Source organism: Centruroides vittatus, unplaced genomic scaffold (genome assembly GCF_030686945.1).
Source record: "Centruroides vittatus isolate TY-2023 unplaced genomic scaffold, ASM3068694v2 contig_466, whole genome shotgun sequence".
NCBI classification, from domain to species: Eukaryota; Metazoa; Arthropoda; class Arachnida; order Scorpiones; family Buthidae; genus Centruroides; species Centruroides vittatus.
Window position 1 is genome coordinate 470452 of NW_027122260.1, and position 14405 is coordinate 484856.

The 14405-nt window shown below is 29.2% G+C and overlaps 1 protein-coding gene across 1 annotated transcript in view; it reads right to left on the reverse strand.

Moving 5' to 3' along the window:
• Window positions 1-14405, reverse strand: part of LOC136977666 (sodium/potassium-transporting ATPase subunit alpha-like) — a 123398-nt gene that overhangs the window by 24310 nt on the left and 84683 nt on the right. Inside the window, exons 10-13 of the mRNA XM_067273199.1 lie at window positions 14132-14264; window positions 8037-8229; window positions 3052-3227; window positions 769-905 (exon numbers count right to left, since the gene is read on the reverse strand). Of these exons, the coding sequence (XP_067129300.1) occupies window positions 769-905; window positions 3052-3227; window positions 8037-8229; window positions 14132-14264 (639 nt within the window). The remainder of the gene's footprint in view (window positions 1-768; window positions 906-3051; window positions 3228-8036; window positions 8230-14131; window positions 14265-14405) is intronic.

Here is a 14405-nt window from a genome sequence, read left to right on the forward strand (position 1 = left end):
TTCATTTAAATAAAAATTTTATCAGGTTTTCTATAATTTATATTTATAAGAATGGCACTTGAAATTAGTTGAAATTCATGAAATATAGTGAAAATGATAAAACATACATTTGTGATTACACAGACATGAGAATGTCTGTATAATCACAAATAATAATTCCTATTTTGAATAATAATTCCCATTAATATTCTTTAGTTAGAAACTCAAATATATATTGAAAATCATTTACAGCGCACTCTTGATTATCTACCTAATGGTAGGGGAAGACTACAAATAATCAGAAAATATGGATAATCTGAAGTACATAATACACTGTATTCTATTGAAAAACTAATCAAAAACTCCTATATTCATAAAATTATAATTATAGAAAAAAGACCTTCATTGGACTAACCTCAAACTTTTAAAAATTATTAATCATGTAGTATTCATTAAGACATACAAACTCAAAATAATAAAAATCATTTATTCACAAAATTATTTCTTAATGACTCTAATCTGCAATCCTTTATGGTTATAACTGACATTCTCTCATACTATAATCACTGTGTTTTGTACTTTTACTATTTAAAAAAAATTATTTTCTAAACTTTTTCTCAATTCATATATTCATATTGGATTAAGTAAAAATGATTCCATTAAGAAATAAAATGAAACTTTAATAAAAATCTAAGCACCATCTTAGCAAGAATTTAAAATTTTATTTAATCTTGTTTTGCATGTAAATAACTGAATTTTGTTACTTTAAATGCATATTAACAATAATACCTTGGATTAACATTTTCTACAGGAATATCTAATCTTTCTGCAATATCTTCTATTGTTTCATTTCCTTCAGAAATTATACCAACTGATTTAGCAATTGCTTTAGCTGTAATAGGATGATCCCCTGTCACCATAATTACCTAAAAATAGAAATATTTTCATTAAATTATTCATTAAATTTACAATCATCAATTTGAAAGAAAATTATTTTAAGCCTTTTGTAACTTCATTTATTTGCTGAAAGTAAATATATTCAGATTCTACAAGAATATTTTAAAATAATTCTTCGGTGTTTTTTTTTTACTTAGAAAAGAAAAAGAATATTTCTTTAATACAGTACTGTAATTATTCAATTATCCAAAAAATTGATTAACTAAAATTGATTTTAGAGAGTACTAATTCCAGAAATTATGAAGATTTTAAATAATAATAATTGTTGGTTCTTCTGTATACCTACTTATAAATAAACAACAACTAACCCGTTATATATAAAGACCAACAACTGCCGAATTATCGGGCTAGCAAATGGCTATAGTAATATTAATAATTTAAGTTAATTGGGTACTAGACCTAACGCCTAACTCTAGTACCAAATTAACTTAAATTATTAATATTACTATAGCCATTTGCTAGCCCGATAATTCGGCAGTTGTTGGTCTTTATATATAACGGGTTAGTTGTTGTTTATTTATATGTATACGCCTTGCCGGGGTTTGCGATGGCCGGTTGAGTGCCTTTGGGAGGACGTGGGCAATTAATGTGTCCCCAGCCGGCATTGTAATAGCCATCGATGGTCGTACGGTAATCTTATATCAACTGGAGGGGGAGGAACGGACCGAAGGTCCGGGTAGCGTAACTGGTAACGTGTCTGCACGGATAGCAGAAGTTGCGGGTTTGAATCCCGCTTCGGGCTGATTCTTTTCTTCCAGTTAAGCCTAAATTTATTTAAATTATTTAATTAAAATTCTAATTATTAAATTTAGCAAGAGATGGTGCCTAACGCCTAACTCTAGTACCAAATTAACTTAAATTATTAATATTACTATAGCCATTTGCTAGCCCGATAATTCGGCAGTTGTTGGTCTGTATACCTACTATTGTGCTAACTTGCTATCAATACTAGTGTTAGATTTCATTTATTACAGTACAAATAGAAAAGCATGATTAATGAGTCACTGGTTTCTAAGACAGTGGTACATTGTACTTCAAATAACTCTAACTTTGAATGTTTCTGACTATGAATGCTAAATTCAAGCCAGAGTTTGAACAATGCTTCTACTTTCAAACTGCAGGCACAATGAAAAAAATGTGCTCAATGCATAAATGCCATCTGTTCTGTGCCCAAATCATCTCTTACTGTGAAAGCATCTTTTGTGTTTGATCATGTATTTTCAATGCTCTTTTCTTTATTTTTGATGTGTTTGGTTTTATATATGTATAACTCCTCCCTACCTAATAACCATGTCATCCAAGAAGAGCGTGAAAGCAGCAAATATGACTGAAGGTGTGACAATGTTGACCTCCAAGAGATCATATGTTATTGAGATGGAAAAACCTCTCTTAGTGTGGATAAATGAGAAGAAATTGGCTAGTGATATCATTTCTGAGAGGATTATTAATGAGAAAGCCAAGCTGCATAGTGATCTTAAGAAATGGGACATCACCACTTCTCACTAAGGTATAGTAAATGCAATTTTTATTTTACTATACAGTATACATTTAAAAACATATTGCTTGGGTACAAATTTTCATTTATGAAAATTTCTAAAGAGCTATAGAATAAACTGTATACATAAGAAAAAATAAAAAAATTCATAAGATATAAGTCACAATCCTTATTAACAATTTAATACTGTTATTAAGAATAATGATTTATATCTTACCAATTCCTTTATTCTTTCTTATGTATACAGTTTACTCTAAAGTTCTTTTGAGGTAGGAATTTTCATAAATAAAAGATGTACCCAAGCCATATTTTTTTAATCAAACAAAGAGAAATATCAATATTAGCAAAGGAACTGAAAAAATATTTAAGAGAGAATATGCAAGGAAATAGATAGTTCCAAACTCTTTATAAAATGGCTACGTTCTGTGTTGATAATATAGAAAGTATAATTTGATTTTTTTATGCACATATAGCTGAAAGGAATTAGATAAACTGAAATACTTTCAGTTAAAGTTTACTCAGATGCTTGAAATCTCTCCCCTAGCTATAAAGAAAGATTACCAATATTTATTAATGTTCATTCACAATAAAATATTAAAATACTGTTATAATCAACCTACCTTAATACCTGCACTACGGCACTTAGCCACTGCATCAGGGACAGCAGCACGAGGTGGATCTATCATGGCAACCAAACCCACAAACCTTAAATCTTTTAATGGAAAATTTTGTTCGTCCGAATCAAAAGGATATCCAGGTGGATACTTATCAGGAGGCAATTCAAAATCACAAAAACCTAAAATATTAAAACAAAAGATTTATAATTTTAAAAAATTTAATAAATGTTTAAATTTATTATGTTCTAAATAAGCAATTTAATACAAATTTTATTAAAGATAATATTCTATTTATTTAAAAGTTTCTAAAACATAAAAGTCTCTTCCTCTAACATTTAAGTACATAAGTGACTTTAATTATAAGTATCAATTTGTTTTTACAGCCATATTTACAACTAAGAATCAAGAGTTAGAAATAAAACTAAACCAATAAGCATTCACATACTAAAAGTAAAGCAAATAATAATTGGTTAACTTCTAACTCTTGATCCCTGAATGTGAATAAAAACATTAGAAACACACTCATTGCAAAAGGTTACATGCCCAGATAAAATTGTCCAATTACTGAAAGCTCAACATGCTGCTTTGTCTCAAACAGGTATGTACAGTAAATGATTACAGTTGTGGTCTCATTGCACATCAAGTAATATCACCATATGGACTCTCAAATTGCTACTCCAGTATCCTATACTGGAGTAGCAATTTGAGAGTCCATATGGTTGTGGGGATATCTTAAAGATTGTGTCTATAGAGGAGGCATATGAACTCTGCCTGAATTGAAAACAAGCATAACATGCCATATTGCTGCAATTTCTCAAGAAACCTATGGGGCTATACTGTTGAACACGCTGTAAGACACTTTGAACATGTAATTGACACAAATGGATTGCAGACTGAACAAATGTCGTGAATAAAAGCCTTTTGCGTGTTTCCATTTTGTGTTTCTTGTTCTTTATGTGCCATTTTTTCACCTACTGGTAGAAATTTGAACTAATTATTTTTTTTTTGCATTTTCCCTTTTTCCATGATCTATATAACGTATATACCAAGTTTCATCAAAATATGTCAAAGAGAACAGACTCTATACAGATCCGAGTAGGGCAACTTTAATTATAACCACCCTGTAATTGATCAGTTGCTTGTTTTTGAACAATCAACTAAAGTAACTCAACTGCTCTTATTGTATTCAACAGAATAAGTCAGTTTTGATAACTTCTACAGAAATTGTACTCTTATAACTTTTTATTTTACTCCAATGAAGACAAGGAGGAGTTTTTACTAATTAAACAATTATCAAAAATTAAGGGAAGGTTGCTGAAAATTTACTGCATAATTTGTTCTGTTATAAGGTGTAAATTTCTATTGTAATTATAAATTTATGTATTTGATATGGCAAAAAAGGTTCCCAATTGTCTAACTTTACAACAAATTATGTTGCCAATTTTACAAGATTTTCCTTGATGTTTAAAATGCCGGTAATTTTTGTAGGACAATGTGTGCATTTACGTTAATTTGAAATATTTTATTTGTGATTAAATGAAATAAAATTAGAATTGTATTAATAAATGTAATTTTCTTTATTTTGATCTTTAAAGTCACACCTTGTCCTATATGTGAGTAAATACAGTATATTTGAATCCTAGTTTTTTCAAAAAGTGTATGAATTCCAAAATTGGGAGTTGACTTATATTCATACAAATATGATATTTTCTATTTTATTTTTATTAATTAATTGCAGTATTACATCAGGATTAAGAAAATTCTAATTTCTGTGATTTTAAACAAATTTGAATTTTAATATCTTTTTTATGTTATTAGTAAATATATTTTTATGTTAAAAATGTATTTGTTATATATTTTTCTATGTATTAAAAACCTAAAAATTTTTTAAACTATGGTATTTTAATTGGATAGAAAAATATCATTATTGGATCAGATCAAATAATTTCTATATGATCACTAGTTATGATCATATAGTGTTACTGTGTTAGCACAGTGTGTACACCACTGTGCTAACACTGATAGCAGTGTTAGCACAGTGGCTTTATAAAGGCATACATACACACAGCATCCAGCTCTGGATTCTCCAGACAGATCCCAGGTGAGACGACTGATTGATTGTGAGACAAGCATGAATAGCTGCAACAATATTTTTGTAGATCATGTAAAAATAGATGGAACTCTCACTACAGAACCCTCTCTCTTTCCATATCATTGGCAGGTCACTAGCATAAACAAATTTGCATGCACAGTGACTATTACACATCTTGCCATTGGTATTCCAAAATTGGTGGCTTTATTTGGAATGGCATCATGAGAGAGAACCACAACTGCTACTGGCAGCATATTGTCTTCAGTGACAAATTCGAGTTCTGTTTGAAAACAGATGACCACTGTGGCCGTTCACCTTAATTGGTATATTGTATATTTTATTTTTAGTATTTATTCCTTTTTCTTCCTCTTCGTTAGTTCTTTTGTCTATCTTTTCTTAGAAACTTCTGTCTTCCCTAACCCTTCCCTGCTCAAATGGTGGTGACCTAATAAAAAGACAAAGGAAAGGTGGTAGCCTGAGGGTCTAGTGAGGGACAAGAGCTCACTTTTTGACTGAGACGTCGAAGGAACAGGACGTATTGTGAAGACCTCCAGGTTGTTCTAGCATCAACTGGAGGACAAAGAACGATAAGCCTAAGCCAACGTTCGTGAAAAATCCGAAGTATATCCTGATATAGGAACCTCGAAAACTTATTGGGAGGATCGGAGAGACGTCCAAAAATCAACAACACAGAAAATTATCAATCTAGTATTCGCCACCATCACCCCAAGATCGTCGACACTTTGGGTACCCATTCTTTTCTATCATACTTCCAACTATCCTATTGTCTATCTTTTCTTCCATATCTTTTTTTAGTTGTATAAGTAGTTTAAAGTAATTAGTCCTAGTCCTTATATTTTGTAACGCGCTGAATATTCCTTTGTCGCGAGATTGCGTAACGATTCTATCCGAGCATCTGCCGGAATTATATGTGGAAAGGGTTATTATTGTAAAAACGAGGAGTGTCGGAATTGTAAAGGAATCCTGCAAAGTAAATAAACACGGGTGACAAGAACATATTTTTGTGTTATATTCCATTGTGAATCACTCCCCACGTGCACTTACCACACCACTATGTTAGAATGCAAGGACCATTGGTGAGCACTTTAGTCTTGCCTTTGCTGTTAAATGTCACACTGCCAGCATGCCATGTTGCTGGCATTCTGATCTGGGTAGCATTTATTATTTATTTCATGAAATATGAAACAATAATATAATGTAATAAATGACTAAGTTTCATACAGAAAATTTTGAAATTTTTAATTTATTAATCTGAAATATATCGATTTAGAAATATGGCATAATCATTCTTAAAAATTCTCTACATGTAGCAGCTATCCTGTCCATTTCCATGGAAAGGAATACAGAGAATATTCAAACTGAAAAAAATTATTATTATTATACTATGAAAATTCTTAATTGTTATTTCTATCTATTAAATGGAGAAAAGTTCTCTAACAAAATTCATTGGTGAAAATGCTAACAATTATTATATGACAAGAATTTTTATTACACTATGGAATTGAATTATAATCTATTTTAACATTGAGAAAATTTTCATGGTTAAGTTTACAATAAAACAATATTTTTACTTATCCTTTTCACTGAATAATTAAGTAAAAGAATAAACAAATATTCATGAAATATTTTAGTTAAAACTTTGTTTTCTTATTATAAATACAATTTGACTGACAAAATACTGTAAACATTTTCAATAAATACATTGGAATCTCATATGAAAATTAAAATATTGGATATGTCTTCTTTAAGAGAATCCATTTTCAGCAAACTTTTCACTTCAATATAGACAATGTATCATAAAATTTCACTAATAATTTGAAAAATTTATTGTTTTAGCTCAAATTACATATTTGATAAACATAAATATATATTTTATTATAATAAATTCTACAGTATTATAGAATTTAATAAAAAAGAATCTAATAAAGTAAATATACAATATTTTTTAATGAAATTTCAATCTGAAAAAGTTTGTGATAAAAGAAATTTTTATTATACGAGGGTCATTTTAAAAGTAAAGAACATTTGTTTCTCTAGATATTTTTATTTAAGATAATGAAACAAAACTTATTTTACAACACATATGATACCTTAGCTATTTTTTATGTAGTTGCCACACAAATTTAAACATTTGTCATAGTGTATCACCAGCTTTTCTATGCCTTCTGCATACTCAGTTACCGCCAAGTTCTTGAACCAGCCATTAACGGCCTCTTCCAGTTCGTTGTCACTTCCATAGCGATTCCCGGTTTTGGCCGGGAATCACTATGGAAGTGTCCTTCAATTTTGGGAAAAGATGGTAATCACTCGGGGCCAAGTTCGGGCTATAAGGAGAAAACTTTTCACTTAAACTGCTAAAGCAAGTTCTTCTTCAATGCAGCAGCATGTGGACACGCGTTACCCCAAAGAAGCACAGTGCCTCTGGACAACAATCCCCACTGTTTGTTTTGAATGGTGTGGCATAGTCGGTGAAAATTTACAGACAAAAAACCTCGGTTATCTGTCTGTAAATTTCAATAGGGCAGACTTTTTTCTCTTTCAAAAAGGGTATTACACTACGAACCTCACACTTGGCAGGATCTTTAATTTTGTCACACATTTCAAAGTCACACTATAAACAGTAAATGATCGTTGCAGCTAGCTGTTAGCATCAAATTGGTGCGAAAAGATGGAAAGGTCCGTGATGCGGCAGTGAGGAGGTGATGGGAGAACTGCGTGGCTCATCAGATCAAAACATTCTTTTCTTTTAGAATGACCCTCATATTTAAGCTAACCATTGAACCATCCTAGTGTTTATTATATATCATTAATATCACAAAATAGAAATATTTATCTATTCTACTTAATTTCAAATAATATTAGTTCATGAACTTACCAATAACACGCTCACCCATTCCACCTAATTCTAAATATGCATCATTAAATGCTGCTTTCATTTCATCATCAAGTGGTATTTCCTTTCCACCAATAAATATTGTAGAACATCTTTCTAGAATTCTTTCTGGAGCACCTTTCATACATAGTAAGTAGCTAGGATTATTAGGATCGTCTGTTTCATGTATTGTCACCTAGAAAAATAATAAAATTTTGTAATTAAAAAAGAGTACAAAATATAATAAAATTAATAATACACAAATTTAGCATAAATTCACTTTTCAGATTTAATAAATGGCAAAAAATTGAAAGAACAACATGCAAAACTATTAATCATATATAATGAATATAGGGACCTAAAATTTTTGAGATTTTCAAACATTTAACTGTGTAGCTCCTGATACACCAGTCTCTTCAAAATTATACTTTTAAAACAAATATTCAAAGTTTCTCATTCTGTTCTTAGTGGTATCTTCTTTACATGTCATAAAAGACACCAGAGTTATAACATGCAGATAAACTCCTAAAAACACCAGGTTGTAAACAAAACTCCAACACAAACCTAATAACCGGTGCAAGTCTATTTAATTTTCTATGGCGAACGTTTTCAGACTCCCTCTGGGTCCATTCTCAAGCCTGAATAATTAGCTCAAGTGATATTTTGCCAATGCTGAGGAACAATTCTAAAGGAAGGAAAAGTGTATTGAAAAAAAAAACAGTGTGTATTTTGAAAAAAATGTAATAAGATAACAAAACCGTAAGACAAAAAACACCTTGATGCTGAGAACGTTTAAATTTAATCATAAACAAATGTTTTCGGCCCATTCCATGGGCCATCGTCAGGCTAACTACATTCGAATACTATTTCGAACCACCAATTTCAAATTGAAATAAACTACAAAAGAACTCACGCGCTATTCTAGACTACGTAAACTAAAACTAATATAAACAACATAGAAAATAATAAAATAAAATATGCCAATGTTACATGTATACATTGTAAAAATCTATAGTTCACAAAAATCTATAGTTCTCTAGGCAATCCTTTTGCCCTATCTAATGTATTCCTGTGACTTTTTTAATTAGAAACTTCCAAGCTGACGGTAAAATCACCGCATCCTTGTATTTTTTAGTTAAGCTGGACTTATAAATTTCACATTTTTCGGTTGTAGCTGCAAGTGTCGGCAAATGTATCGGCGTTAAAATCCTGGCCTCTTCCCATTTAACCACGGACCCCTCAATATGCGCCATTTTTGCTAACGTTGTTGTGCATTTACCTTTCGCCACGTCATATCTGTGTTCCTTAATCCTTTTACTTAGGCTTCTCGTCGTGACCCCGATGTATTCTTTATCAATTTAAACATTCTCAGCATCAAGGTGTTTTTTTGTCTTACAGTTTAATAGAGTCTGAGTGAAGTTAGGGGAATGATAACAAAACCTAAAAAAGTTTTGAGAATAATTTTCAAACACTTCTGTAATAATATTTATTTTCAGAGCAATTTGTATTATGTCTTTAACTAATTATTTATAATTTTCCATTTAATAAAAAAGTTGTAAATAATCACTTATAAAAATTATTTTCAATATCAGTTGGTTTAAATATAATTTTCTCATTAACAAAACAAGTTAAAATTAATAAAGCACATCTTATGAGTCTTTTTCAAATGAACTTCCAAAAGATTATATTAAAATGTACTTTGCATCATTTATAAGTAATTTTCTTCAACTTTTTTTCTGGTTACATAATTTTAAGATATTAGTTAATTAATTAATATATAAATAAACAAAATAAATAAATGTAGTTTTAACTGAATTTTAAATATTTCAATCTACCATACTTTTGTGCAGATTACTCACAAATTATCTGTGTTTAGAAGACAATTTTACAGGAGTGAGGTTATGTGACCAATTTTATTTTCATTCTATCAATTTCCTTTGGGTTACAGACACAAAAATACAGTAAATGATTTTAATCAAAATTGGAATTAAATGAATAGAATAAAATATACAGTAAAATCAGCAAAAGCTGGAACCTGAGTAAGGCAGAAATCTTCCAGAGGAAAAAGTTCAAATATTTTTCAGTAAACAATTACATTAATCTAACAAATGTTCTCTGAAAGCAAGAACCTTGAGAGACATGGGGAGAATTGAGAAAGTCATGCTATTACAACCCAAATACAGGAAAGTATAAATGCAAAAACAGAAATCTGTGTTCTGTATTTCTACATCATGCAGTGCTGTTCTATCAGAAAATAAATTAATATGTTTTTGTTAGAGGAAATCAGATATGATGAGTATTTTCAGAACCCAAAATTTCCTTAGTCTAAATTTTACATACAAAATTTTCCCAAAAATTGTTGCACACTAGCGAATAAAATAAAACATTTCATGAACAAACTAATACAAACAAAATAATTACTACTATGTAGTTTTAAATACTCTGATTAAACTATACAAATAATTAAATATGCCTACCATATAATTTTCCACACAACATTAAACTGATAAATAAATGTAAACATTTTTAATTAAAAGAATGCTTTAATTTAAGCATGTATCAACATAAAATAGCAAATAGAATTATAAATTTGACATAATATGTGATACGTGATTAATGGAAATAAATTGAATTCAAATTGACAGACATCTTTACCAACCCCATAGATGATCTATTTTTGTAGAAGGTGCTAATTAATGGACTTTTTGACACCCAGAACTGTAAAATTTCTTTATGATGATGATGGCCATGCAATTTTTTTTCAAAAAATTATTTAAGAAATCACCAATTTTTTAAAAAGAAAGCTATTTTTTAGAGTTTCTGACTCACTTTTTCATTATTTTCTTCTTTTTTGAACCATTTTTTTGTTATTTTTTATTTTATAATAAATTTTAAAACATTACCAAAGAAATATATTTATGAAAAAATATAAGAAAATATGTTTATAAAGTAATAGTAAAACTTCTATTTAGCTATTTAATTGAGATATTTCAGAAAAGTTTTTAATCACAGTTCATTCATTTGCAAATTTTCCATGCACAGAATAAATAAATATTTCATTTTAATTCAAGCTGAAATGAAATTTCGCATAATAAATGCTGTCAAAAAAGGTTTTAAAAAAACCAGATTTCCATTTTCAAATTTTTTGAAGTTTGGTTTCAGTTTTTCATAAAAATCAAAACTGTGGATTGGAAACTGTGGCAGATTCATCCCTCACATATGTCATACTCATAATATCTATGTATACTTAATTTTCTCTCTTTTTTAACCAGACATTTGATTATTAAATGTTCTACTTTCACTTTTAAAGCAAAAGATCTCTTTGAATTTTGGTGAATTTCTTTAATTAAAATCTATAGTCTTAGCCAACATGTTACTCCATTTTATTGTAATGTTTTTCCAGCTATTAACATAGTACGAAGGCTATTTTTTAAATAAGGTCCGTTTGTGAATGAAAGTGAGAATAATGCGTAATCACGGTGGTATGCATGCGCTTCTGCTCCGAGCAAGCTTGGCGCGCGTTTTGACACCATTTGCAGCCATATCGTCTGTCTGTATGCTGAGCTGTAGAAGTTTAAAATGTTTAAGAAAATTGAGTCTCCCGCCGACTGTGAGATATGATCTGTTATTCGATTCTTGAATGCAAGAAACTTGGCAGCAGTGGAAATTCACCATCAGATTTGTGAAGTTTACGGCAATAATGCTATGAGTGACAGTAAAGTTCAAAAATGGGTAAGAATGTTCAAGGATAGGCGAGTTAATGAGCATGATGAGCCACCTCCGGGCCGACCTTCTCTGATTTCTGAAGATTTGATTCGTCATGTGGATAACAAAATTCGAGAGGACCGACGATTCACGATTTCAACGTTATCAATTGAATTTCCACAGATTTCAAGATCAGTTTTGTATACCATTGTTTCGGAGAAACTGAATTATCGAAAATTGTTTTGTCGGTGCGTTCCAAGACTGCTTTCTGACAATCACAAAACAAAAAGATTAAACAGTGCTTTATCGTTTTGACTCGATACGATCATCCACACAGTCCAGACCTTGCACCCAGTGATTTTCACTTGTTTCGATACTTAAAGGAGTTCCTCGGTGGTCAACATTTCAACGACGAAGAAGAAGTGAAAACTGCAGTCGTGGATTGGGCTTCTTGACAGGCAGCAGATTTCTTTGAAGTCGGAATTCAAAAAATTGTTGAGCGGTATGACAAATGTTTAAACAAAATGGAAATTATGTAGAAAAGTAGATAAAAGTATATAGAATATGGAAAAAAATATATTTTAACGATATTTACAGTATTTTTTATCTTATTAAAAAACAGACCTTATTTAAAAAACAGCCTTTGTATTTTCTACCACAAATTTTTCTGGAACTGCAATGGTAACAAATGCAATTTGAATGAACTTATGTAAATCATAAAAGAAAACTTATTTTTTCACCCAATCTCATAAAAGAAATGTTATCTAGATCACTTGTATAGGCAATAGAGAACAAGAGAAACATGGTAAGACTATATCTGTCAATGGCAGAAAATCTACAAGAGACACCAAACAGAGAAACAAAATAACTCTGTTGAGTTTCATCTTTTGCAGGTTTTACTGTGTTTACAAATATATTAGATTCTGTACAAAAACATTTTTGAAAAATAAAAATTTCCAAAATAAATAAATTTTATAATGAAAAGAATGAATTTTATACTTCAAAAGTTTAATAATAAGAATCTATAGGTATTTACTAAGAATCTAAAAATTGCTACTCTAGAAAAAGATTAGATTAACAAGTTTCAAAATAATTTTTGTTGAAACCAAATCATCAGATAGATTATCATCAAATTTGAATTATAGTTGGTATATTATAATTTAAAGTTGTTCTCATTATTTAAAATTTGTATTTGTCATATTTTTGTTGCTATAATTTTTAAAACAAATCTTCTTATGAAGATTTTTTAAAATTTATTGATAAATTTTTGGATCTTCACATTTTCTAACCTTGCATCTATTGTTAAAAAAAAATAAAAAAGTTTTCAATGTTAAAATTTCTTAGCTAAACGTACTTTATGTTGAAAAACCTTAAATCCTTTCAAATATCAAAAATCTGTATAAAGATAAAAATAAATTAAAATTATAATAATATTGGCAGCAACAATTACAGTACATAAAAATAATTTTCAGAGGAACTAGCTACATTCTCTTTTCCTGGTTTTTATTTATTTCTACTTTGTTGACTCTAAGAGTCTTTTATTATGTCCATCATAAATTTAATTAGTCTGTAATGGAGTGGCTGAATGATTAAGATACAGAGCCGGACATCTGGATCAAACCAACCATTAAACTTTAAGACACTGACTCTCACTCAAACTTGAGTCTCCAAAGTGACAGGCTGATGACTTTACTGTCTGGCCAACTAACCATTATTATTTCATGATATAAATGAAAGATTAAAAAATAAAAAATTTTGTAATGTAGTAAACTAAAATATGTTAAACTTAGGATATCCAATCCAGATTTAATTGGGCTAATAACTTTAATATAGTAAAATAATATTCCATTTTATTAGATTAAGAATGTAAACTTAAATTAATGTAGTCTACACTAAAGTAACAACAGTAAATTTAGAATATTGCAGCTATTTTTATAATAAATTTTATCTTTATTTTTGCATTGTCACTGCCTTATACCATCAACACAATTGACAAACCAATATTCCGTAAGAAATACATTTAGTAATCTAAATAAAATTTAATCATGTAGACAGCAAAAATAAAATTTAAAAGTTTCAAATTTTATAATTTTAATTTATTTGCATAATTAATAATTAAGATTCAATTAAAAAATAATAATTATTACAGTCATGCCAATAAGCAGCTTTTTAAGTAATAAAATGTTAGAGGCTATCATTAAAAGAAGAGCAAAGGACAATTTTTTGGTCCCTTACTAAATCTACTGATAATAAATTTGTAATATGTTTTTCAAGAGTTTTGCACATATACAAAAATTCAATTCAATAGATAGTTCTTTCAAACAGTTACAACTTTTGAATGTAAATTAATGAATACATCATAATAAACATATATAAACTTCACAAATACATACATGATATTTATTTGTTGAATTAAAAGGAATTTCACAGACTTTATGGTTACGTTGACGGTAAGCTACAACATTTCCTGTAGCTAATTCCATACATTTTAAAATTGCAGATTCAGAAGCATCGCCTGTACATTCTCTGAAATTCAATAAAAAACATACAGTTTTGAAGAAACTTTTAATAATTAGTAATATATTGTTTGTAAATCAATATCTTTTTGACTTAGATATTTTGTTTAAGTAATTAATTATTATTTAAATGTTAAATAGCATGTTAAAT